General features: G+C 48.2%; 2 protein-coding genes across 2 annotated transcripts; one reads left to right on the top strand and one right to left on the bottom strand.

The window, feature by feature from the left end:
* The first annotated feature begins 3,369 nt into the window (after positions 1–3,369).
* On the top strand, positions 3,370–4,944 carry LOC123088684 (aspartic proteinase nepenthesin-2-like). Its single transcript, XM_044510915.1, has one exon. It carries the CDS (start codon positions 3,370–3,372, stop codon positions 4,942–4,944), a length of 1,575 nt encoding a protein of 524 aa, XP_044366850.1.
* A 14,860-nt stretch (positions 4,945–19,804) lies between these two features.
* On the bottom strand, positions 19,805–26,219 carry LOC123081541 (salicylic acid-binding protein 2-like). The gene is made up of 3 exons (XM_044504105.1): positions 25,833–26,219; positions 20,347–20,478; positions 19,805–20,210 (listed from the first exon to the last, which is right to left on the bottom strand). The coding sequence occupies exons 1-3, from the start codon at positions 26,217–26,219 to the stop codon at positions 19,884–19,886; spliced, it is 846 nt and encodes a 281-aa protein (XP_044360040.1). The 3' UTR covers positions 19,805–19,883.
* Positions 26,220–26,663: the final 444 nt, after the last annotated feature.

The raw sequence follows: 26,663 nt of genomic DNA, 5'->3' as shown, positions 1-26,663 counted from the left end.
AATATGTCTTTTTTAGAGATTCTAATATGGACTACATACGAAGCAAAATGAGCGACACTGTAAAGTATGCCTTGTACTTCCCTTGTTTCTAAATACAAGTCTTTTTTAGAGATTCTAATATGAACTACATACGGAAAAAACTTATATTTAGGAACGGAGGGAGTAGAATGCAAGATGCTTAAGAAGGTGCTTTGTAAAATAAACTTTTTTTTTTCTTAATTATTAGTGCTTATCTCTACAGGAGGGGTGCCTAACTAGCGCTTATCATCTCCAAAGAAGTACCGGTGCTTGAATAAAATATGATTTATTTCTCTAAGCACCTTGCATTGTATACGGCCTTATCGCAAGTGTGTCAAAATAACACTATAAAGTCAATGTGGTAGACTGAAATTTTGGAAGGCTTAGTCCTACTCAAGTTTGATAGTGAAAAGCCATCCATCATAAGTAATCAAAGGTTCATTTCGAAGGACCATGTACGAGTCTGAGAATTTGTGATAAGTTAAAGACCATAAACGTGATACACATATCTTTGATAAAAGTTGCATCCAAACCATTTGAAGTAGTTATGACCACACATAGTCAACTACTAATAAATTAACTAAAAGTTGTGCATTGGTAGAAAAGGTCTTTGGTATAAAATACCCACTATCTCTAAACACTTGTGTGTAATAAAAAGATTAAGGCAAGTGGTACTCTAGCAAGCTAAGATCCAGCACAAACAAATTGAGTAAGACTACAATTAGTATGGACGACATGTTAGCCACTTAAGCAAAGCTAAATTCTTTTTAGCAAATGAATGTCAAATGGTAGAACAAGACAAAACATCATTTTATTGGCAATCCATACAATTTTTGTTAGGACAAAAAAATTGCCACCATATCTTAACAAAACTGTCACTAATAAATACATCCGTCCTAGTCATTAATTGTCAATGCTCTAATGAGGCAACTAGGAGTAGCTAAATAAAACAAATCACCACTTGCATTACCTATTTTTCTAAATGGAATTATTATTACTATTAAACAATAAAATGGATAATACAAATTGCATAAAAGCATTCAAGCTTTCTTCTTTTGCATCAGGACGCGCACAACCAAAACCGTATAAGCCACACCAATGGGTATGAAAATAAAAGTCGCTAGAGATACCAAGGAAATAAACTCCCAAGATGTTGCATAGAAAACTCATGACGCCTTCATGCGAAGACTAGGCTAACATCCATGCTGGACAAACCGATCCCTGACCACCTTCTCCAACTGCGAACACACCACCATCACCAGCTCATGGCCCTCCCTTTGCTGATGTAGTTTTGTGGGTTAGTGATCCGTGTAGAAAGATTAAATGTAACCATGTCATCCCTTTATTGGATACACCCATAAAATATTAGTTTCTTGTGAAGATTAGTCATGTATATATCTGCTTTGTTCAATTGAATGGGTGCATGCATTGCAAATAAATGATGTTTTGTCTTGTCCACACAATGTATATAACCACGTCGCAAAAATAGACGAACATGGGTCTAGGCGCACCGAATTGTTTTTTTGATGGTGAAAAGAATAAAAAAATGTAAAACTTTCTCAGAACAAGCATTGTCTAGTGTATTACTCGCCTATAAAGTTTCACGAAAAAAATGACTTTTGTGGTATTTGGAACGAGTGAAACCAAAACCGATACTGTATTAAACTTACTATTCACACAGTTTATACTTGCAATTTTGTCTTTTTTGCCAACAATATTATAGAAGCCATTTTGTTTTGAAACTTTACACGTGAGTAATACGCTAGACAATGCTTGTTCCGACAAAGTTTGACATATTTTTTACTTTTTTTTGGCTAATCGGTTGCGTCTGGACCCATGTTCCAAAAATCTGCACCAACCATGTCGTCCCTTTGGTGATCCGTGTAGAAAGATTGTTCCACGCCACTAGATTTTGTACAGCTAAGACATGAGAAAGGATATCACATCAACGTCGATGGTATGCTTGTCCCTTACAATATGTAAAGATGATTGTATTGACGGTTGAGAGGAGTCATGCCCACCCATTTAATTCTCCTAGAATCGCACCTTTAAGCCATCCTCGATGTTGGAGGTCCAAAAGAAAAGAAACCCCTCTTACATTCATAATGCTTGCCCAGAAATGAGAGTCTCACATTTGCACTCTATCTGGATTTAAGCTTCAAAGTTTCTCGAAGGTGCTCCATAAAGAGGATTGTCTAGTCTACTGCAGGATTGACCGCCGACCATCTACCAGAGGTGGTATCATTCTAGAAATTGAACCGCCAGCTACGGAATCTGCTATTAGATTAGCCATTTTCGTTATTACTTTTTGAGTCCAAGGGATTATAGTTGTCGAATCTATAAATTGCATTCAAGTTGCCTCTTTCAGTAAAAAAAATTGTCAACACATTAGCGAATATTGAAAAGGGATTGGGAAAAGAATGTCTCCTTGACAGGGTCTTTTTATGTTTCGAAGTTATTTTCTTTAACATACGAAGGGCCTTCCCTTTCGATCCCATTAAAGAAACCAAGCGTTTCTCCTACAAACAAACTACTGCAGAAAAGTAAAAAAGCGACGATAGAATCACCCGGAGAAACAAAAGCGAAGGGGAACAAAGGCGCACACCCGAAGTATACGTGGCCATGGGCAGCCTGGCCCGGACGGCCCGACCCGACCAGGCCCAAAAAAGCCTGGCCCGACCTTGTCCATAGGCCGGGCCTGGGCCTAGATTGCCAGACCGGCCCAGGCCCGAGCCCACCATATTAGCGATTTAACGAAGAGGCCCGGTCCAAGGCCCGAGGCTTGGATGGGCTTTTACACTGTCGGGCCAGACTTGGGCCTGATTTTTAGGCCCGACACCTGGGCCAGGCCTAAGTTATCTGCATTGGGCTTGGTTAGGCCCAGCCCAGCCCGAAGGATGGCCAGGTATAACCCGTAGTGCTTAGGAGCATTTTTTGTTTCGAAGTATACCCTAGCAATTTGTAACAAGATCATTCGTTTTCAGTTCCTACTTGCAATATTTGTGTAGTGTGATTGAGTGTGCCTATATATGCATTGACATACTACCCAAAAAATGAATATTCGGATAATTTGTTTAGTGATGGACTGATGGTACCTAGTTAAGCCATAATTTGCAAGTGTTTTCTTTCGCAGCTGTCTGAGTCTGTATGGAAGGCCACAAGCTCACAGCATGCAACAACAAAAAATGTTCAGATCGAGCTTTTTCTTTTTAATTTCAAGAAAGTATGGCTGGTCTCCATCTTGGCGCCACAAAGCTATCTAATCTTCCCAACACATCAGAATTGAAGGTTGCCATGTCTATACATGGTGGAAGCTTCAAGAACAACTCACGTAGCTAGCTGAGCTAGAACATGGGTATGGTTCGGCAAAGACCAAGTGGAGTGGCCCTGGCGGCGGCTCTAGTTACTCTCCAGCTTCTCCTTCTCCCCTCGCCCGCCTCGTCGCAGGCGCAGGTCCTCCTGCTTCGTTACATGATCCGCGCCAGGCCACTCATCACCAAGGTCGTCACGGATTTCTTGCAGAACCGCGCCGCCGAGGGTGTGACAGACATCTTCCGGCGACAGCAAAATGACGAGAGCGGCGACGTCCCGGTGCCGGCGGGCCCAGACGCGCAGGCGCAGGCTCAGCTGGGCAGTGCGGCTGTCGAAACCGCCGGCCTCGTCGTCTTCGACCTCGCCGTCGGGACGCGGACCATCTCCGGCGTCATGGACATCTCCTCCCAGCTCGTCTGGACGCAGTGCGTGCAGACGCCCCTCTCCGTGCAGCCCACCGAGTCCGGGGGAGGCTCCTTCTCGTGGCTCCCCTGCGCCAGCCCGGCGTGCCAGCGCGTGCTCAGCCGGACCTGCATCCTCGACAGCGACGGCTGCAGCTACGTCGCCACGTACGGCAGCGACGCCACCGCCTACACGTCCGGCTACCTGGCCACCGACACCTTCACCTTCGGGAACACGTCTGTCCCCGGCATGGTGCTGGGCTGCAGCGCCGTGAGCACGGTCGACCTCTCCCTTGCCGGCGCGTCCAGCGTCATCGGCTTTGGCAGAGGGCCCCTCTCCCTCGTGTCACAGCTCAACCTCTCAAGGTTCTCTTACTTCCTCGCGACCGACGACTCCGACAGCTCCGAGACCGTCATCCGTCTGGGCGACGACGCCGTGCCGCGGACCAGTAGCAGCCGCTCCACGCCACTACTCAGAAGCACCATGCACACCGACATGTACTACGTCAGGCTCACCGGCGTCCAGGTCGACGGCAAGGCGCTGAGCAGCATCCCGGCGGGAGCGTTCGAGCTCCAGGCGGACGGCTCCGGCGGGGTGTTCCTGAGCACGACGGTGCCCGTGACGTACCTCGAGGAGGCCGCCTACAGCGTGCTAAGGCGAGCTCTGGTGAGCAGGATCCAATCGCAGGGGGTGAGTCCATTCGACAGCCAGGACCTCGAGCACCTGTGCTACCCGTCGCCGTCCTTTGTTAACGTGAAGGTCCCGAGGCTGACGTTGGTGTTCGACGGCGTGGGAGCGGCGATGGAGCTCAAGCCGGAGAACTACTTCTTCAAGGACGGTGCCGCCGGAGGGCTAGTGTGCCTGACCATACTGCCGTCGAGGGGCGGATCGGTCCTGGGAAGCCTGCTCCAGACGGGCAGGAACATGATCTACGACATTGGTGCCGAACGGCTGACGTTCGAGACCGCGGAGGCGCCGCCGCCGGAGGCTCCTTCTCCGAGCGAAAGGGAGGAGGATGTTTCTCCGAAAGAAAAGAAGACCGCGGAGGCTCCGGCGCTGTCGCTGCGGCTGTGGCAGTGGCTGTCCAAGTTGTCACTGGTGATGAAGATTGTTGTTGTGGCCATCGTTGCGGCCGCGGTGGTGTTTGCCTGGCGTACTTATACAGCTCGCCAGAATGCATTGCCACGGCCAGCTGGACGTCCTGAACAGTGAAGGCCGTGGTACATTGCTTCAAGATTCGTGCTAGCCTTTTGCATTTTTAATCCTCCACTTTAATCACCCGAGCGTCGATGTAGTGCGCCACTAATTAAGGTTGCGACAGACTCGATCCTTACTCACTTGTCAGCGTATCCAGATCAAGATACACGCGCCACCAAGGGGGTGATGGTCTGGCCGTTGCCCATTTGACACTACACCAGGGTTCCGATATGGCACGTCGCTAAGAGGGTTATGCCCCAACTAATGATGTTTTTCTGGGTTTCATCTTCATAAGAGTGGCTGACTTTTAATATTGGCTTGCCAAGCTATCACAATTCCCTTCTCCTTTATCTGGGCTTGGGACCGACTATGTTGAGACAACATATGCAGAGTTGGGTTGAGCCCGAAGAATTTGAACATTTTGAAATGTCCTTGCAATCCAGATATAATTTTTCCATAGGGAAAACATTCAGGAAGTCAAGACATGGTGGCACCTGCACCATGAAAAACAGATGGTCTTCATCTCGACGTGAAAGAGCCGCCTTCTCCCAAGCGAGAATATTGTCATGTAGAATCTTCACTTCTTTCGGAAGGATATCGTAAGAATCCCTCGGTATGATGGGTTCTTGAGAAATATGGACCAGGCGCAGTGGAGGACGAGGAGAACGAGCCTCTGCTTGGAGATCCCGAGGATTTGTTAATTTGACCTTCGTCTTCTAAACCAGTTTCTGGCTGGCAGTGCCCCATAAATCTTTCTTGTTAGTAGCACCCCGCTTAGTACTGGGTCCACAATATCACCTTTTAACGCACCTTTGGCCACATTGCACAATGTATTCGGAGTCAGCACTGGTAGGGAGGGTCGTTGCTCGTCAATGTAGTTATCTGGAAGCGTCCCCCGTGGTAGAGCAGACATGATATAGTCATGATTAAAAAATGAATCAACGTCCACCTACTCCTCCTTGTCGTCCATGGCCTCATCAGGACTAGCCATCGGATCCTTAGGACCTTCTTTATGTTTGGTTGGACCCAAAGGAGATGGTTCGCTTGTAGCGGAAGCAGGCGGGGTAATCGACGGAGAGGGCATTTCGTCTAGGATGTCATGCCCAAATAAATTAGATCCTTTGGCCACCTAAGGGGCGATATCTGGAATTCGAAGAGTTTCATCTTCTGTGTCGGCCCCTTTAGTTTGTTCAAGATGTTCCACATCTCCGTAACCGGGTTCCACCTTAACCACTTTAACCTGAAACATGTCGGTTGGCAAATGCATGTTGTGCATCACCTTCTGTTTGGGTCGTATGATTAAGCCTGTTGCAACTTATAAGTTGGTCTGCTAGACCCTCCACTAGAGTGGTGGGACTAAACTTTGCACACCCCTTTGTCATGCATGAATGGGCCATATGGGACTCTGGGATTTTCCCTAGGAATTATTGAAAATAATGATGGACTAAAATCTAATAATTACAACACTCACCAAACATGGGAGTAAGAAGTGTTATTCCTATATTGAAAAAGGATCATTGTATATTGTCTTGAAATTTTGACACCAAAACTGCGAAGAAGCATTGAACACCAAAACCACAAAGCCTTGAATTTTTTTGAGTTGCATGTAATGCATGAAGATTTTAGCGATTTGTACCCTCAGACTACCCATGCAAGACTTCAACATTATTTCCAAATTTGGTTTGCATAGGAACAATAGTTAGAACACAACATGTTATAATCTGAATTACTGGAACTTTAACATGCCATTGTAGCCATTATATATATTTACCTATTGGAAGAAGATATGTACTTATAATACTATGAAATTCAAATCATTCCCAAGCATTCTTGTTGTTAGTGTTGGGGAACGTTGCAGAAAACAAAAATTTTCCTACGATTTCACCAAGATCCATCTATGAGTTCATCTAGCGACGAGTGATCGGATTGCATCTACATACCTTTGTAGATCACGCGCGGAAGCGTTCAAAGAACGGGGATGAGGAAGTCGTACTCGACGTGATCCAAATCACCGGAAATCCTAGCGCCGAACGGACGGCACCTCCGTGTTCAACACACGTACGGTCAGCGTGACGTCTCCTCCTTCTTGATCCAGCAAGGGGGGAGGAGAGGTTGATGAAGATCCAGCAGCATGACGGCGTGGTGGTGGATGCAGCAGTCACCGCAGCAGGGCTTCGCCGTTCTTCTGCGAGAGGGAGTGGTGTAGCAGGGGAGAGGGAGGCGCCAAGAGTCAAGGGTGCGGCTGCCCCTCCCTCCCCCCTTTATATAGGCTCCCCTAGGGGGCGCCGGCCCTAGGAGATGGGATCTCCTAGGGGGGCGGCGACCAAGGGTGGAGTGGCCCCCAAGGCAAGTGGGGCGCCCCCCACCCTAGGGTTTCCAACCCTAGGCGCGGGGGATGGGCCAAGGGGGGCGCACCAGCCCACTATGGGCTGGTTCCCCTCACCACTTCAGCCCATGGGGCCCTCCGGGATGGGTGGTCCCACCCGGTGGACCCTCGGGACCCATCCGGTGGTCCCGGTACAATACCGGTGACCCCCGAAACTCTCCCGATGGCCGAAACTGCACTTCCTATATATAATTCTTCACCTCCGGACCATTCCGGAACTCCTCGTGACGTCCGGGATCTCATCCGGGACTCCGAACAACTTTCGGGTTACTGCATATTCATATCTCTGCAACCCTAGCGTCACCGAACCTTAAGTGTGTAGACCCTACGGGTTCGGGAGACATGTAGACATGACCGAGATGGCTCTCCGGTCAATAACTAACAGAGGGATCTGGATACCCATGTTGGCTCCCACATGCTCTCAATGATCTCATTGGATGAACCACGATGTCGAGGATTCAAGCAACCCCGTATACAATTCCCTTTGTCAATTGGTACGTTACTTGCCCGAGATTCGATCGTCGGTATCCCAATACCTCGTTCAATCTCGTTACCGGCAAGTCACTTTACTCGTACCGTAATGCATGATCCCGTGACCAGACACTTGGTCACTTTGAGCTCATTATGATGATGCATTACCGAGTGGGCCCAGAGATACCTCTCCGTCATACGGAGTGACAAATCCCAGTCTTGATCCGTGTCAACCCAACAGACACTTTCGAAGATACCCGTAGTATACCTTTATAGTCACCCAGTTACGTTGTGACGTTTGGTACACCCAAAGCACTCCTACGGTATCCGGAAGTTACACGATCTCATGGTCTAAGAAAAAGATACTTGGCATTGGAAAAACTCTAGCAAACGAACTATACGATCTTGTGCTATGTTTAGGATTGGGTCTTGTCCATCACATCATTCTCCTAATGATATGATCTCGTTATCAATGACATCCAATGTCCATAGTCAGGAAACCATGACTATCTATTGATCAACGAGCTAGTCAACTAGAGGCTTACTAGGGACATGTTGGTGTCTATGTATTCACACATGTATTACGATTTCCGGATAACACAATTATAGCATGAATAAAAGACAATTATCATGAACAAGGAAATATAATAATAATCCTTTTATTATTGCCTCTAGGGCATATTTCCAACAGTCTCCCACTTGCACTAGAGTCAATAATATAGTTACATTGTGATGAATCGAACACCCATGGAATTCTGGTGTTGATCATGTTTTGCTCTAGGGAGAGGTTTAGTCAACGGATCTGCTACATTCAGTTCCGTATGTACTTTACAAATATCTATGTCTCCATCTTGAACATTTTTACGAATGGAGTTGAAGCGACGCTTGATGTGCCTGGTCTTCTTGTGAAACCTGGACTCCTTGGCAAGTGCAATAGCTCCAGTGTTGTCACAGAAGAGTTTGATCGGCCCTGACGCATTGGGTATGACTCCTAGGTCGGTGATGAACTCCTTCATCCAAATTGCTTCATGCGCTGCCTCCGAGGCTGCCATGTACTCCGCTTCACATGTAGATCCCGCCACGATGCTCTGCTTGCAACTGCACCAGCTTACTGCCCCACCATTCAAAATATACACGTATCCAGTTTGTGACTTAGAGTCATCCAGATCTGTGTCGAAGCTAGCATCGATGCAACCCTTTACGACGAGCTCTTCGTCACCTCCATAAATGAGAAACATTTCCTTAGTCCTTTTCAGGTACTTCAGGATATTCTTGACCGCTGTCCAGTGTTCCTTGCCGGGATTACTTTGGTACCTACCTACCAAACTTACGGCAAGGTTTACATCAGGTCTAGTACATAGCATGGCATACATAATAGACCCTATGGCTGAGGCATAGGGGATGACACTCATCTCTTCTATATCTTCTGCCGTGGTCGGACATTGAGCTGAGCTCAATTTCACACCTTGCAACACAGGCAAGAACCCCTTCTTAGACTGATCCATATTGAACTTCTTCAATATCTTATCAAGGTATGTGCTTTGTGAAAGACCTATGAGGCGTCTTAATCTATCTCTATAGATCTTGATGCCTAATATATAAGCAGCTTCTCCAAGGTCCTTCATTGAAAAACTCTTATTCAAGTAGGCCTTAATGCTGTCCAAAAGCACTATATCATTTCCCATCAAAAGTATGTCATCTACATATAATATGAGAAATGCTACAGAGCTCCCACTCACTTTCTTGTAAACGCAGGCTTCTCCATAAGTCTGCATAAACCCAAACGCTTTGATCATCTCATCAAAGCGAATGTTCCAACTCCGAGATGCTTGCACCAGCCCATAAATCGAGCGTTGGAGCTTGCACACCTTGTCAGCATTCTTAGGATCGACAAAACCTTCCGGCTGCATCATATACAATTCTTCCTTAAGGAAACCATTAAGGAATGCCGTTTTGACGTCCATCTGCCATATCTCATAATCATAGAATGCGGCAATTGCTAACATGATTCGGACGGACTTCAGCTTCGCTACGGGTGAGAAAGTCTCATCGTAGTCAACCCCTTGAACTTGTCGATAACCCTTAGCGACAAGCCGAGCTTTATAGATGGTCACATTTCCATCCGCGTCTGTCTTCTTCTTAAAGATCCATTTATTCTCTATGGCTCGCCGCTCAACGGGCAAGTCGGTCAAAGTCCATACTTCGTTTTCATACATGGATCCTATCTCGGATTTCATGGCTTCCAGCCATTTGTCGAAATCCGGGCCCACCATCGCTTCTTCATAGTTCGAAGGTTCACCGTTGTCTAACAACATGATTTCCAAGACAGGATTGCCGTACCACTCTGGTGCGGAACGTGTCCTTGTGGACCTACGAAGTTCAGTAGCAACTTGATCTGAAGTTTCATGATCATCATTAACTTCCTCTCTAGTCGGTGCAGGCACCTCAGGAACATTTTCTTGAGTTGCGCCACTTTTCGGTTCAAGAGGTAATACTTCATCAAGTTCTACTTTCCTCCCACTTACTTCTTTCGAGAGAAACTCCTTCTCTAGAAAGGATCCATTCTTGGCAACAAAGATCTTGCCTTCGGATCTGAGGTAGAAGGTATACCCAATAGTTTCTTTAGGGTATCCTATGAAGACGCATTTTTCCGACTTGGGTTCGAGCTTTTCAGGTTGAAGTTTCTTGACATAAGCATCGCATCCCCAAACTTTTAGAAATGACAGCTTAGGTTTCTTCCCAAACCATAATTCATACGGTGTCGTCTCAACGGATTTCGACGAAGCCCTATTTAAAGTGAATGCGGCAGTCTCTAAAGCATAGCCCCAAAATGATAGCGGTAAATCGGTAAGAGACATCATAGATCGCACCATATCTAATAGAGTGCGATTACGACGTTCGGACACACCATTACGCTGAGGTGTTCCAGGCGGCGTCAGTTGTGAAACTATTCCACATTTTCTTAAGTGTGTGCCAAACTCATGACTCAAGTATTCTCCTCCACGATCTGATCGCAAGAACTTGATTTTCTTGTCACGTTGATTCTCAACCTCACTCTGAAATTCCTTGAACTTTTCAAAGGCCTCAGACTTGTGTTTCATTAAATAGACATACCCATATCTACTCAAGTCATCAGTGAGGGTGAGAACATAACGATAGCCACCGCGAGCCTCAACACTCATTGGACCGCACACATCAGTATGTATGATTTCCAATAAGTTGGTTGCTCGCTCCATTGTTTCTGAGAATGGAGTCTTGGTCATTTTACCCGTGAGGCATGGTTCGCACGTGTCAAATGATTCGTAATCAAGAGACTCCAAAAGTCCATCTGCATGGAGCTTCTTCATGCGTTTGACACCTATGTGACCAAGGCGGCAGTGCCACAATTTGTGGGACTATCATTATCAACCTTATATCTTTTGGTATTCACACTATGAATATGTGTAGCATTACGCTTGAGATTCATTAAGAATAAACCATTCACCATCGGAGCATGACCATAAAATATATCTCTCATATAAATAGAACAACCATTATTCTCGGATTTAAATGAGTAGCCATCTCGAATTAAACGAGATCCTGATACAATGTTCATGCTCAAAGCTGGCACTAAATAACAATTATTGAGGTTTAAAACTAATCCCGTAGGTAAATGTAGAGGTAGCGTGCCGACGGCGATCACATCGACCTTGGAACCATTCCCGACGCGCATCGTCACCTCGTCCTTCGCCAGTCTCCGCTTATTCCGCAGCTCCTGCTTTGAGTTACAAATGTGAGAAACCGCACCGGTATCAAATACCCAGGAGTTACTACGAGTACTGGTAAGGTACACATCAATTACATGTATATCACATATACCTTTCATGATGCCGGCCTTCTTGTCCGCTAAGTATTTGGGGTAGTTCCGCTTCCAGTGACCACTTCCCTTGCAATAAAAACACTCAGTCTTGGGCTTGGGTCCATTCTTTGGCTTCTTCCCGGCAGCTTGCTTGCCGGGCGCGGCAACTCCCTTGCCGTCCTTCTTGAAGTTCTTATTACCCTTGCCTTTCTTGAACTTAGTGGTTTTATTCACCATCAACACTTGATGTTCCTTTTTGACTTCTACCTTTGCTGATTTCAGCATTGCAAATACTTCAGGAATGGTCTTTTCCATCCCCTGCATATTGAAGTTCATCACGAAGCTCTTGTAGCTCGGTGGAAGCGACTGAAGGATTCTGTCAATGACCGCGTCATCCGGGAGATTAACTCCCAGCTGAGTCAAGTGGTTATGTAACCCAGACATAGTGAGTATGTGCTCACTGGCAGAATTGTTTTCCTCCATCTTACAGCTAAAGAACTTGTCGGAGACTTCATATCTCTCGACCCGGGCATGAGCTTGAAAAACCATTTTCAGCTCTTCGAACATCTTATATGCTCCGTGTCTCTCAAAATGCTTCTGGAGCCCCGGCTCTAAGCTGTAAAGCATGCCGCACTGAACGAGGGAGTAATCATCGGTACGTGTCTGCCAAGCGTTCATAACATCTTGTTCTGCAGGGAGAGCAGGTGCTTCACCTAGCGGTGCTTGTAGGACATAATCTTTCTTGGCAGCTATGAGGATGATCCTCAGGTTCCGGACCCAGTCCGTATAATTGCTGCCATCGTCTTTCAACTTGGTTTTCTCTAGGAACACATTAAAGTTGAGGACAATGTTGGCCATTTGATCTACAAGACATATTGTAAATATTTTAGACTAAGTTCATAATAATTAAGTTTATCTATTTAATGAACTCCCAAACAGATAGACATCCCTCCAGTCATCTAAGTATAACATGATCCGAGTTAACTAGGCCGTGTCCGATCATCACGTGAGACGGACTAGTCAACATCGGTGAACATCTTCATGTTGATCGTATCTTCTATACGACTCATGCTCGACCTTTCGGTCTTCTGTGTTCCGAGGCCATGTCTGTACATGCTAGGCTCATCAAGTCAACCTAAGTATTTGCATGTGTAAATCTATCTTACACCCGTTGTATGTGAATGTTGGAATCTATCACACCCGATCATCACGTGGTGCTTCGAAACAACAAACTGTCGCAATGGCGACAGTTAGGGGGAATACTTTCTTGAAATTATTATGAGGGATCATCTTATTTACTACCATCGTTCTTAGTAAACAACATGCAAAAACATGATAAACATCACATGCAATCAAATAATAATAGTGACATGATATGGCCAATATCACATAGCTCCTTTGATCTCCATCTTGGGGCTCCATGATCATCTTGTCACCGGCATATGACACCATGATCTCCATCATCATGATCTCCATCATCGTGTCTCCATGAAGTTGCTTTAAACTCGCCAACTATTACTTCTACTACTATGGCTAACACGTTTAGCAATAAAGTAAAGTAATTTACATGGCGTTTCTCAATGACACGCAGGTCATACAAAAAATAAAGACAACTCCTATGGCTCCTGCCGGTTGTCATACTCATCGACATGCAAGTCGTGATTCCTATTACAATAGCATGAACATCTCATACATCACATATATATCATTCATCATTCATCACAACTTTGGCCATATCACATCACAAAACACTTGCTGCAAACAAGTTAGACGTCCTCTAATTGTTGTTGCAAGTTTTACGTGGCTGCAATAGGGTTCTAACAAGAATGTTTTCTTACCTACATGAAAGCCACAACGTGATTTTTCAACTTCTATTTATCCTTCATAAGGACCCTTTTCATCGAATCCGCTCCAACTAAAGTGGGAGAGACAGACACCCGCCAGCCACCTTATGCAACTAGTGCATGTCAGTCGGTGGAACCGGTCTCATGTAAGCGTACGTGTAAGGTTGGTCCGGGGCGCTTCATCCCACAATACTGCTAAAGCAAAATAAAACTAGTAGCGGCAAGAAAGTTGACAACATCTACGCCCACAACAAATTGTGTTCTACTCGTGCAAAGAGAACTACGCATAGACCTAGCTCATGATGCCACTGTTGGGGAACGTTGCAGAAAACAAAACATTTCCTACGGTTTCACCAAGATCCATCTATGAGTTCATCTAGCAACGAGTGATCGGATTGCATCTACATACCTTTGTAGATCACGCGCGGAAGCGTTCAAAGAACGGGGATGAGGAAGTCGTACTCGACGTGATCCAAATCACCGGAGATCCTAGCGCCGAACGGACGGCACCTCCGTGTTCAACACACGTACGGTCAGCGTGACGTCTCCTCATTCTTGATCCAGCAAGGGGGGAGGAGAGGTTGATGAAGATCCAACAGCACGACGGTGTGGTGGTGGATGCAGCAGTCACCGCAGCAGGGCTTTGCTGTTCTTCTGCGAGAGGGAGAGGTGTAGCAGGGGAGAGGGAGGCGCCAAGAGTCAAGGGTGCGGCTGCCCCTCCCTCACCCCCTTTATATAGGCTCCCCTAGGGGGGGCACCGGCCCTAGGAGATGGGATCTCCTAGGGGGGCGGCGGCCAAGGGTGGAGTGGCCCCCAAGGCAAGTGGGGCGCCCCCCCCCACCCTAGGGTTTCCAACCCTAGGCGCGGGGGTGGGCCAAGGGGGGCGCACCAGCCCACTATGGGCTGGTTCCCCTCCCCACTTCAGCCCATGGGGCCCTCCGGGATGGGTGGTCCCACCCGGTGGACCCTCGGGACCCATCCGGTGGTCCCGGTACAATACCGGTGACCCCCGAAACTCTCCCGATGGCCGAAACTGCACTTCCTATATATAATTCTTCACCTCCGAACCATTCTGGAACTCCTCGTGACGTCCGGGATCTCATCCGGGACTCCGAACAACTTTCGGGTTACTGCATATTCATATCTCTACAACCCTAGCGTCACCGAACCTTAAGTGTGTAGACCCTACGGGTTCGGGAGACATGTAGACATGACCGAGATGGCTCTCCGGGCAATAACCAACAGCGGGATCTGGATACCCATGTTGGCTCCCACATGCTCTCGATGATCTCATCGGATGAACCACGATGTCGAGGATTCAAGCAATCCCGTATACAATTCCCTTTGTCAATCGGTACGTTACTTGCCCGAGATTCGATCGTCGGTATCCCAATACCTCGTTCAATCTCGTTACCGGCAAGTCACTTTACTCGTACCGTAATGCATGATCTCGTGACCAGACACTTGGTCACTTTGAGCTCATTATGATGATGCATTACCAAGTGGGCCCAGAGACACCTCTCCGTCATACGGAGTGACAAATCCCAGTCTTGATCCGTGTCAACCCAACAGACACTTTCGGAGATACCCGTAGTATACCTTTATAGTCACCCAGTTACGTTGTGACATTTGGTACACCCAAAGCACTCCTACGGTATCCGGGAGTTACACGATCTCATGGTCTAAGGAAAAGATACTTGACATTGGAAAAACTCTAGCAAACGAACTATACGATCTTGTGCTATGTTTAGGATTGGATCGTGTCCATCACATCATTCTCTTAATGATGTGATCTCGTTATCAATGACATCCAATGTCCATAGTCAGGAAACCATGACTATCTGTTGATCAACGAGCTAGTCAACTAGAGGCTTACTAGGGACATGTTGGTGTCTATGTATTCACACATGTATTACGATTTCCGGATAACACAATTATAGCATGAATAAAAGACAGTTATCATGAACAAGGAAATATAATAATAATCCTTTTATTATTGCCACTAGGGCATATTTCCAACAGTTAGTATTAGTAATATGTAAAAAATGTTAAGCTTTAAAAGTAAATAGAACAAACGGGAGGCATGACTAAGCTTTCAGACATATAAAGAATATGTTGTTCATTTGCAAATAACAAACTCGAGAAAGGAAAAAGTAATACATCTGTTATGGATGCTCTCAATGTAGGCCTTGATTTGACATTTCTCTATGAGTCATATCTAAACATTAAAGTTTTGGCAACCAAAACAAATCGAACAGGTTTACATGAAGAGAGAAACATAGATCTTCTCTCTGTGAATAACTACTATATCCGTCCTGATTTATTAGCCCCCTAGTATTCAGGGTCATATTTTAACCATGATTCCAACTAATAAAATATAACTTATACACAGCAAAAATTATATTAGAAAAAAATATGTTCAAATACAAATCCAACTATATCATTTTTGGTGACATACATTAACATTGTGTTAGTTAAATTTATGGTCAAAATTAGGCACAAAATACGAAGAAGACGAATAAACCAGAATGGAGGTAGTACATACTCAACTAACCAGCAATTGGGTACACTGTCATGTTAGAGGACTAGGCACTATCTACATGAATCGAGAATTGTCCAGGTCTAGGCCTTAATGAGGAGGGGGGATTTGTGGTGACAGACTGGTGGCTGTCGGGTTAGAGGACAAGTCCCATGTTCAGCAAGAGAGGATAAGAGGACTATGTAGATGTTGCCCACCAAGACTGCCCTGAAGCCAAGAATATATTGGGAATTGTGGAATTTGAGAGAAGGGCGTGCTTTACCTAGATGATGTGAACCATCAACATCGTCATGACCATCGCATTGGTGGAGTAGGGACTGGAGGTAGAGACGTGGTTGACGATGAAGGATTCAAGTGATAGAGGATGTCGCGTTCTAACAGTAAACCGCACCTCCTCGACCGGCAAAATTGAATTGTCGGTCGCTCCATGTTCGTCGTCAGTAATGGGGATGGGAGCAGTGGCGGAGCCAGCCAGCTGATGGAACCGGGGCAAAGTCTTTGCACAACGATGTTGCCCAGCATTTGCCCAACTAATTAGTAATGTTAATCATGATTTCTTTGTGTTGTTTAGTCAAGAATGGCTGAAGCAGCCCGGGCAGCTGCCCCAGGTCGTCAGGAGTTAGATCCGTCATTGGATGGGAGAGGTGATGACACCAGTTGCAGTTTTTTTTCATCGCAGGGTGATGGACGTAGGTTGATTGGACGAATGCGTTGTTGACAGGGGCGGTTAAGGAGAATATGGAATGGGGCTGATTGTGGCGGTGCTGCAGGGAATTTCCTATTTGTCGCATTTTGCAGCAAATAGTCGACCATATGCACACTCGATAGAAAAATGGGGCCGACCTACTAAGCGTGCGAGCCACCAGTTTTGTGAACCTCCTAAAGGTTCATGACCGGTTTTGGGAACCTTCTAGAAAGGTCCTAAACATATTTTTTCTTTTCTTTCTTTTTCTGCTTTTTTGTTTTTATTTTGATTTTTCTTATTTGTTTTGTTTTTTGTTTCTTATATTCATTAAATTCATAATTTCAAAAAATGCTCCTATTTTCATTTTTGTTCAGATTTTCAGAAATAGCATTTTTTTTAAAAATCATGTCTTTAAAAAATTCCTGACAATTTTTAGGAAGTGTTCAAAATTTTGAATTTTTCACATTTTTAAAAATTTATCAGAATTTTTAAAAAGTTTTTATGTTTACAAAAAAAATTAATGCCTTTTTAAGAACTCATAATTTTAAAATGTCTAGATTTTCAAAAATTGTTCACATTTCCTAAATTTGTTCAGATTTTCAAAAATTGTTTGCGTTTTTAAATAATGTTAAAAAAATTCACTTTTCAAAAACCGTTCAGACTTTCAACAAAGCAAAAAAAAAAAATTCAAGAAATTTTCAAAAAAGTTCTAAACATTTTTTATCTGCCGCAAGAGATATTTCTTTTAATGTTTGGCGGTGTTCACAATCACCAGCGCCTATCAGCTCTAGTGGGTAGCAACAACAATTCAGCAACTAGAGGTCCCAAATTCGATCACAAGCCGGCGCTCAGCTTTTTCGGGGATTTTTAGAATGCACACTTGCACCACAACGACCCGGGCGATACAACGTCAAGCTTGTATGTAAGTGGGCCGGCCCAATCAGGCTCTGTCCCCCTGTGCGGCGTGCGGCATCGTGGGCATTTCCTATTTAGCGCTGCAGGCGCCCGTTATAGGGCATTTCGCAAACGGGCGCCTGCAGCCGCTGCGACCTGGGCCGGCCCATGTATATCTTCTTCTTTTCTGTTTAAAAGTTCAAAAAATGTGCGCCGCGAAAGTTCAAACTCACAATCAGTTGCAGCGACCCCAACACAGCTACCACTAGGCCATCGAACAACCACTGTTTCGTAACTGGCTTTTTTTGTTTTTATTTGTATCTTCAATCGCGGAAATCCCTTGGTTTTGGGAAGCGTCAAAAAACTTCCCAAGCCGGTTTTTTCACGGTTCATTGGTCATTGCCGGGGCAGTTGTTATCCGGGTATTCTTATTTTTTTATTTTTTAAATATGTGTTCTTTTTTCCTTTGAATATGTTCCTTCTGTATTTTTGAATGGACTTTTTTTCAAATGCAATGAACTTTTTTGATAATGATGCACTTTTAAAAAAATCGAGGATTTCTTTCCAAATTTGACGAACCTTTTTTCCAAATCCAGTCAACTTTTTCCAAAATTGTGAACTTTTCAAAAATCCATGAACTGTTTTTCAATTTTTGTGAAATTTTCTAAAAAATCATGAACTTGTTTTTCAAACTCGATGAACTTTCTTCCAAAATTCATGAGCTTTTTTCAATCTCAATGAACTTTTTTTCAAGTTTGTGAACTTTTCTAGAAAATTGATGAACTTTTTTTGAAAATCCATGAACTTTTTTAAATTTGCTGAACTTTTTGTTTAAAAATTGATGAACTTTTTTCAAGTTTGTGAACTTTTCTTGAAAATTGATGAACTAATTTTGAAATCCATGAACTTTTTTCAATTTCGATGAACTTTTTTCAAATTTCGATGAACATATTCAAAATCAATGAGCTTTTGTTTGAAAATTGATGAACGTTTTTCAAGTTTGGGAATTTTTCTTGAAAATCGATGAACTTTGTTCGAAATCTATGAACCTATTCAAATTCACGATTTTTGTTTGTCAAATAATTCAAAAAATAGTAATTGGTACAGTTTTGTCCAATAAAATAGCATTGCAACACTGTTATTGCATAATTTGCGCTGTTACCTATCACTAGTCGTAAGTAGTCCGAGTGGTTAGCAGAACTCGTTTGTTAGTGAAACCGCACATGTTCGAAATCTGGCCGGAGCATTAATTTCTAAATTCAGTTGTACTTCTTACAAACAATTTTCCTTTCAAACAACTAAATTACTGGAAGCCAGATCCAAATTCTTAAAGATTTCAATCAGCAGGTTTCTGTGACTTATGGAGATTTTTCCATTGTTAAGAAAGTTTGTTCCATATTTTGTTCAAGCATATTTCAATTCATATGTATTCAGAAAGAAATTTGCAGTTCGAATTGTATTGTCGAAAGGTAGAAGAAACAATAGAACGAACAAATAGCAGAACGAAGAAACAGTATAAGCGCGCAACTACTTGGGCCAGTGAAGAAACAGCCCAGCAACGACGCCCTACAGGCGCCACTTAAGGTAACCGGCGCAGAAGGCGCCAACTAGGAGCTCCCGGCATCGTGCGCAAGACGCTGTGTGTAGGAGCTCCAAGGGCCTAGGTACTTGCTTGATGGGCTTTGTGCAAGCTTCAGGCCCAGTTAACCACAATGCGTTGATTTTTCTACAAGAATAATCACTCTCAGTACACCTAGCCCACTTAGTGGATCAAGAAAAGAGGTGTTTGTGGTAATATAATATGTTACCGTAACATAACAGAAATATAGAAGGCAAAATGAGCCTACATCTAAATAAATGAAGACTTATATGATATACCACTATAAAGATAGTAACAGACGTATGTTACCAGTTTAAATTACTTTCTAGTATTACCGGTATATATGAGAGTCCACAGTTTTACTGTCCTTACTAAATGGGGCCTGTGCTGTGCAGGGGAAATCTGCCCATGACGTTGATCATAATGGTTCGACAACGAGTAGGTGCTCACCTACAATTATTTTGATTATGAATTAAAATAGCCACAAAGTTCCAGGCAGCACTATATGAATGTGAAACATCATATGTCTGAAATTGAGTACGATATAAATGTCTTGGAACTTGTGGCTATTTTAAGAATCAAAATAATTGTCGGCCAGCCGGCCCGACCATGAGGTAGCAAGAGCAGTACGTACGTACTGTAGAGAGATCGGTAACAAAGGCCGGCAACGACGGCCACAGTACTGACAAATCAAAAACTAATACCGGCAACGAGCAACGGGCGCCACACCATCGACAATGCAGGCAGCATACTTGCCGGCGATGTCGGCGAGGCAGCGCGCGAGCTCGGCCGGCGTCGAGAGCAACGCCATGTGGTCCGCGCCGTGGATTTCCCTGACCTCGTCCACGGGGTAGTTCTGCACCATCCACCGTTGGAACCCCTCGAAGATGGCGTTGTCGTCCTTGAGGACGATGAACACCTTGCGCACAGACCCGTAGCGAGCCTCGGTGTACGGTGACTGCAGTTTCAGGTCGTCCACGAACATCGAGCCGACCCTCATCAGGGATCTTCCCAGCGTCAGATCCTGCCATACATATGATTCCAAACAGCATGCAGCTCTAGGATTAATTTCTAGTATTTGGTCATATGATTCCAACAACATGCAACGGCGTTAGGATTAATTTCCTAACGCCGGGTATTAACAGAGCGACAGGTGTTACCTCCGGCGAGCACACCTGGTAGAACTTTGCTCGGGTGACCAGCGGCCCGAACCGCATGGAAGTAGGGAGCTTGCCCTCAGGATCTTGAGGCTTAAACTCCATGTCCATCCAGTCCATTCTCCGCTCCATGTACTTTTTAGATCCAGCAAACATTCATCAGTAGTACTTACTAGTACATAAGCTGGTGTATGTTGGTCGTTGAGTATATTGTGTACGTGTATATTTGTGTGTAGGGCCCACCTCCTATTTTCTTTGTATAGTTGAGATTGTGGTCCATCTTTGTACTTATATATACGTGTCTGGTGCATCAATCAATACATCGAGATTGCACAGCCCATATCTTGTCCTTCTACATGATATCTATCGCAGTACGATCCTAACCCTAGCCGCCGCCGCCGCCGCGCCTCCGCGCCGCCGCCGCCGCCGCCCCTCCTCCCGCCACCGTCACCAGCCGCCGCCGCCGCCACCCTCCTTCCGGTCGCCGCCGCCACCGCTGGTCACCGCCGCCTCTCCCACCACCTCGCTCGCCGCCGCCGCCGCCGCCTCTCCAAGGCCGCCGCCGCCGCGGTCTCCCGCTTCCGCCTCCCTCACCCGCGCCGCAACCCTCCCCTCCCCTCCCACCCGCGCCGCACCCCGTCTCCCTCCACCCGCGCCGAACCCTAGCCATGAGCTCCTCCTCGTTCACCGTTTCCAACCCGTTTGCCGGTCTCGATGTCACTCTCGTCCGCGACCTCAACATCCACGAGCGCGTTCCGGTCAAGCTTGATCACACCACCGCCTCCTACTTCACTTGGAAGCGGTATTTTTCGCTTGTGTTCCGTAAGTACCTCCTGCACGGCCACGTGGACGGCACCGTGGACTCGGCGCTCATGATCCACGACGAGGAGTGGATGATCCTCGACGCCACCATCATCCGCTAGTTCTACCTCACCATCTCTAGCGACCTCTTTCACACCGTGGTGAACGACGAGGACGACGCCTATGCGGTCTGGACCAAGCTCAACGGCCTCTTCACCGACAATCGGCTACAGCGCAAGGTCCTGCTCTATGATGAGTTTTACGGGTGCCAGCAACTTGACTCATCCATCGATGATTTTTGCATGCGCCTCAAGAAGCTCGCCGATGAGCTCCGTGATCTCGGGGAAAAGATCGGCGACGAGCTCCTCATCAGCACCCTCTCCGGCGGCCTCAACGAGGACTTCGGGAACGCCGCCTTCAATCTCACCCTCATCCCGGAGCCCACCTTCGCCAAGGTGGTCGCGTACCTCAAGTTGGAGGAGCGCCGGATGCGGGTGGCACGGACTCGCGCGACCCACACCGCCCTCGTCGCAGGCACCCGCGGGGGTTCGGCCCCGCCACCGCCACGCCCGACGCCGCCCCAGCCGGCGGCGCCCGCCTTCCCGCCCGGGTTCCCGCCCGCACCGGCCGCCCCCTTCCCGCCGCCCCAGCCGGCGGCCAACGGGGGGGGGGGGGGGGTCGTCGCGGCGGTCGTCGTGGCGGCCGCAAGCAGGGGGGCGGCGGCGGTGCTCAGGGAGGAGCGCCCCGCCCGCCACAGCAGGCCCCTCAGCCGGCCCCATGGTACGCCGGCCAGAACCCATGGACCGGCGTTGTCCATGCCTACTCCATGCCAGTTCCTCGGGCCCCTGCCCCGGGCCTTCTCGGCACTCGGCCTCAGCCACACCAGGCGTACTACGCCGCGCCGCAGCCCTACGCGGCGCTCTACGGTCAGCAGCCGCCATCAGGTGGGCCGCCGCTGCTGCCCCTGACGGCTGCGCCGCCTCTCCCGCCGGCACCGTGGGACCCGGCCCTCCTGGCGGCTCTCCACAATGCTCCCTCCCTGTCCAGCTACACCGGCAGTGGCGATTGGTACATGGACATCGGCGCCACCGCTCACATGGCGGCGTACCCCGGTAACCTTCACACCGCTCATTCTGTCCACACCTCCAATCGCATCACCGTCGGTGACGACTCTTCCCTTCCCATCACTCATATTGGTCATACATATTTTCCATCTAACTCCATTCCTATATCCATGTCTAATATCCTCGTTTCTCCTGAACTTATTAAAAATCTTGTTTCTGTCTGTTCTCTTACACGTGAAAATCCGGTTACCGTCGAATTTGACGCATGTGGTTTTTCTGTTAAGGACGCTCGCATGCGGATGGTGCTCCACCGATGTGACAGCCCCGACGAGCTCTACCCGGTTCACTCCGCCACCTCTACCACTTCCGCCGCCCCTGTCGCTTTCGCCACCGGAGTGGATCTTTAGCATGCTCGCTTGGGTCATCCTAATCCTGCCACCCTTCGCCACATACTTCGGAGTTTTTCTTTCACGTGTAATAAGAACGAGGATCACTCGTGTCATGCATGTCGCCTCGGCAAACATGCTCGTCTTCCATTTAGGGCTTCTTCTTTTGTTGCATCATACCCGTTTGAGTTAATTCATAGTGATGTTTGGACCTCTCCTGTTGCCAGTAATACGGGCTTTCTTTATTATCTTGTCATATTTGATGATTTTTCGCATTATGTGTGGACCTTCCCGTTGCGCCGCAAGTCGGATGTTATATCCACTCTCGCCGCGTTCTACTCCTATGTTCTCACGCAGTTTGGTCGTCCCATTCTCGCGTTGCAGACAGACAACGGGAAGGAGTTTGACAACCTCGCCGTTCGTAATCTTCTTACCACACATGGCACGATTTTTCGTCTCACTTGCCCGTACACCTCGCAACAGAACGGTCGTGCTGAGCGCATCCTTCGCACTCTCAATGACTGCGTTAGGACTCTTCTCTTTCATGCCAATGTGCCTCCGCGCTTTTGGCCTGACGCTCTCGCCACCGCTTCTCTCCTCATCAACATCCGCCCATGTCGTACTCGCGGGAACTTTACACCTCATCATCTTCTCTTCGGTGCACCCCCCTCTTATGATGGGCTTCGCATCTTCAGCTTCCTTTGCTACCCTAGCATCGCCGCTACTGCGCCTCATAATCTTGCACCCCGCTCCGTCGCCTGCATCTTTCTCGGCTACCCACCCAACACTAAGGGCTATCGCTGTTATGATCCCGTCTCCCATCGTGTTTTCACCTCCCGACACGTTTACTTTGATGAGATGGTGTTTCCGTTTCAGCAGCAGGTACCCCTGGTCGTCTCGTCACCGGCGGCCACCGGCGGCCCTTCGACGACTCCGTCAGGCGGACGGTTCCGTTCGGCCCGCGGACCGCCTCCGGGCTTTGGCGGTCCTCGCGCCCTCATGCCGGCGCCCGCCCCCTCGGCCTCCTCGGCCGGCTCTGACGGCGCCCCTGGCGCCCCTCCCTCACCCGCCGCGGGATCGGGCGCGGCCGGCTCGGCCGCCTCCTCAGCCGCCTCTACGCCGGCCGCCTCACCGACCCCGATGCCGGCTCCCTCGTCGGCCCTTACGCCGGCCGCCTCGTCGGCCCGGACGCCAGCCGCCTCGCCGGCTCCCTCGCCGGCCCCGACGCCGGCCGCCTCGCCGGCCCCGACGCCGGCCGCCTCGCCAGCCGCCTCGCCGGCCCTGACGCCGGCCGTCTCACCGGCTCCCTCGCCGGCTGCCTCGCCGGCTGCCTCGCCGGTGGCTCCGTTGGCGCCCTCTGGCCCCGTCACACGCGCTCGTACCGGCGTTCATCGTCCGAGCCTCCGGTACACGAGTGACGAGTATGTCCTCGCCGCCTCCACTGCGGAGCCGTCGCCTCTTCCCGTGTCCGCTCGCGCCGCCCTCCGTGATCCTCACTGGCTTGCGGCGATGCAGGAAGAGTTCGACGCGCTCCAACGGAACCGCACTTGGACACTGGTTCCTCGGCCTCCTCGCGCCAACGTCATCACCGGCAAGTGAGTCTTTCGCCATAAGACCCGCTCGGATGGCACTCTCGAGCGCTACAAGGCTCGCTGGGTGGTCCGTGGTTTTCGCCAGCGCGCTGGAGTGGACTTCACCGAGACGTTCGCCCCGGTTGTAAAACCGGGCACGATCCGCACCGTCCTCCAGCTCACCGTGTCCCGCGGCTGGCCCGTTCATCAGATGGATGTCTCCAACGCCTTTCTCCATGGCCATCTTGAGGAGTAGGTGTATTGTGAGCAACCCACCGGTTTTGTCGACGCCTCACTTCCCGGCCATGTGTGTCTGCTGTCCCGCTCTCTTTACGGGCTCAAGCAGGCACCCCGCGCCTGGTACCAGCGGATCGCCGGGTTTCTTCAAACACTGGGCTTCAGCGTTACTCGCTCGGACGCCTCGCTGTTTGTCTATCGCCACGGTGACACGACTGCATACTTGCTGCTTTACGTCGACGACATCATCCTGACTGCCTCCTCCGCAGCTGTTCTTCAGCAGATTACTCTCCGGCTGCGTGACGAGTTTGCTATTAAGGACCTGGGTGCTCTACATTATTTCCTTGGCATTGAGGTCGTTCGCCGCCCGGACGGTTTCTTTCTTCATCAGCAGAAGTATGCACATGAGCTTCTTGAGCGTGCCGGTATGCTCAACTGTCACCCTGTTGCTACTCCTGTTGACACGAAGGCCAAGGTCTCTGCTCTTGAGGGCTCGCCTGCGTCGGATGCTCCTTTCTACCGGTCTATTGTCGGCGCTCTTCAGTACTTGACTCTCACTCGACCGGATCTTCAGTATGCTGTTCAGCAGGTGTGTCTCCACATGCACGCCCCTCGTGACTCTCATTGGACTCTCGTGAAGCGGATCCTTCGCTACATCCGCGGCACGATGACCCTCGGGCTGACACTCACGACGTCTACTTCTCTGGAGATGGTGGTCTACTCCGATGCTGACTGGGCTGGCTGCCCTGACACTTGTCGGTCCACCTCTGGCTACTGCGTCTACCTCGGTCCTTCACTCGTCTCGTGGTCGTCTAAGCGACAACCAATAGTTTCGCGCTCCAGCGCGGAGGCTGAGTACCGAGCTGTGGCCAACGCCGTTGCCGAGTGCACCTGGCTACGACAGTTACTGCAGGAGGTGCATCACGACGTTTCCCAGGCTACGGTTGTCTACTGTGACAACGTCTCTGCGGTGTACCTCTCCGCCAACCCCGTTCATCATCGCCGGACTAAACACATCGAGCTGGACATTCACTTTGTGCGCGAGCAGGTGGCTCTTGGACGCATGCAGGTTCTCCATGTGCCGACCGCTCAGCAGTTCGCCGATGTGATGACGAAGGGACTGCCGACTTCTACTTTCGAGGAGTTTCGTTCCAGTCTTTGCGTCACTGGCGCCGCTTCGACTGCGGGGGGGGGGGGGGGGTGTTGAGTATATTGTGTACGTGTATATTTGTATGTAGGGTCCACCTCCTGTTTCCTTTGTATAGTTGAGGTTGTGGTCCATCTCTGTACTTATATATACGTGCCTGGTGCACCGATCAATACATCGAAATTGCACAGCCCATATCTTGTCCTTCTACATTGGTGTTTTCTGTTTCCGCGTACGTCAAATCTAGAGCTGCAGATTCGAGGAATTCGATCATGGTGTGTACCTTTTCAAGCACGTACGACGGCGGCGACCTGTGGTCCGGCATGAAGGCGGAGACGAACACCGCAGCGGCGACCTTCTCCGGGAACAGCTCGCAGGCGAGGGCAATGCTCACGCCGCCGAGGCTGTGGCCGACGAGCACCACCTTCTCCCCGGGCGGGAGGGACCCCAGGAGGTCCAGCAGCGGCTTGCTGTAGTCGAAGAACGTCGACACCTCGCGCAGCGGCCTGGGGTCCACGCCCGACGCCGCTAGGTCAGGCGTGCTGACGCGGTGCCCAGCCGACCTGAGCCGCGTCGCGACCTTGAACCAGGCCCAACCGCCGACGCATACGCCGTGCACCAGAACGAAGTGCTTGCTGCTAGCTTGGTCAGCCGGAGCCGCCATGTGCATACGCCGTGCACCAGAACGAAGTGTTTTGTGCCTGTGGCTCTGATGTCTACAAACTGGGACGCTGTTGCATTTATAAAGCCGCGCAAGTTTCGGCGCGGCAAACTAACATGACTTTTTACTCAAAAAAAAAAAACTAACATTGACTTTGCTACACGCCTACACCTAGGAAACACTACGTGATTTGGGGCTTAAATGCTTATGTAATACTCCCTTCGTTTCTTTTTAGTCCGCATATAAGATTTGGTTAAAGTCAAACTTTGTTAACTTTAATTAAGTTTATAAAAAAATATATCAAGATTCACAATATGAAATCAATATGGTTAGATGCATCATGAAATTAATTTTCATACCATATAGTTTTAGTATAGTAGAAGTTGATATTTTTTCCTACATAGTTGGTCAAACTTTATAAAGTTTGACTTTGACCAAATCTTATATGCAAAC

The sequence above is a fragment of the Triticum aestivum genome, chromosome 4A (genome assembly GCF_018294505.1).
Source record: "Triticum aestivum cultivar Chinese Spring chromosome 4A, IWGSC CS RefSeq v2.1, whole genome shotgun sequence".
In the NCBI taxonomy this organism is placed as follows: domain Eukaryota; kingdom Viridiplantae; phylum Streptophyta; class Magnoliopsida; order Poales; family Poaceae; genus Triticum; species Triticum aestivum.
This window is presented reverse-complemented; position numbering and strand designations above follow the sequence as displayed.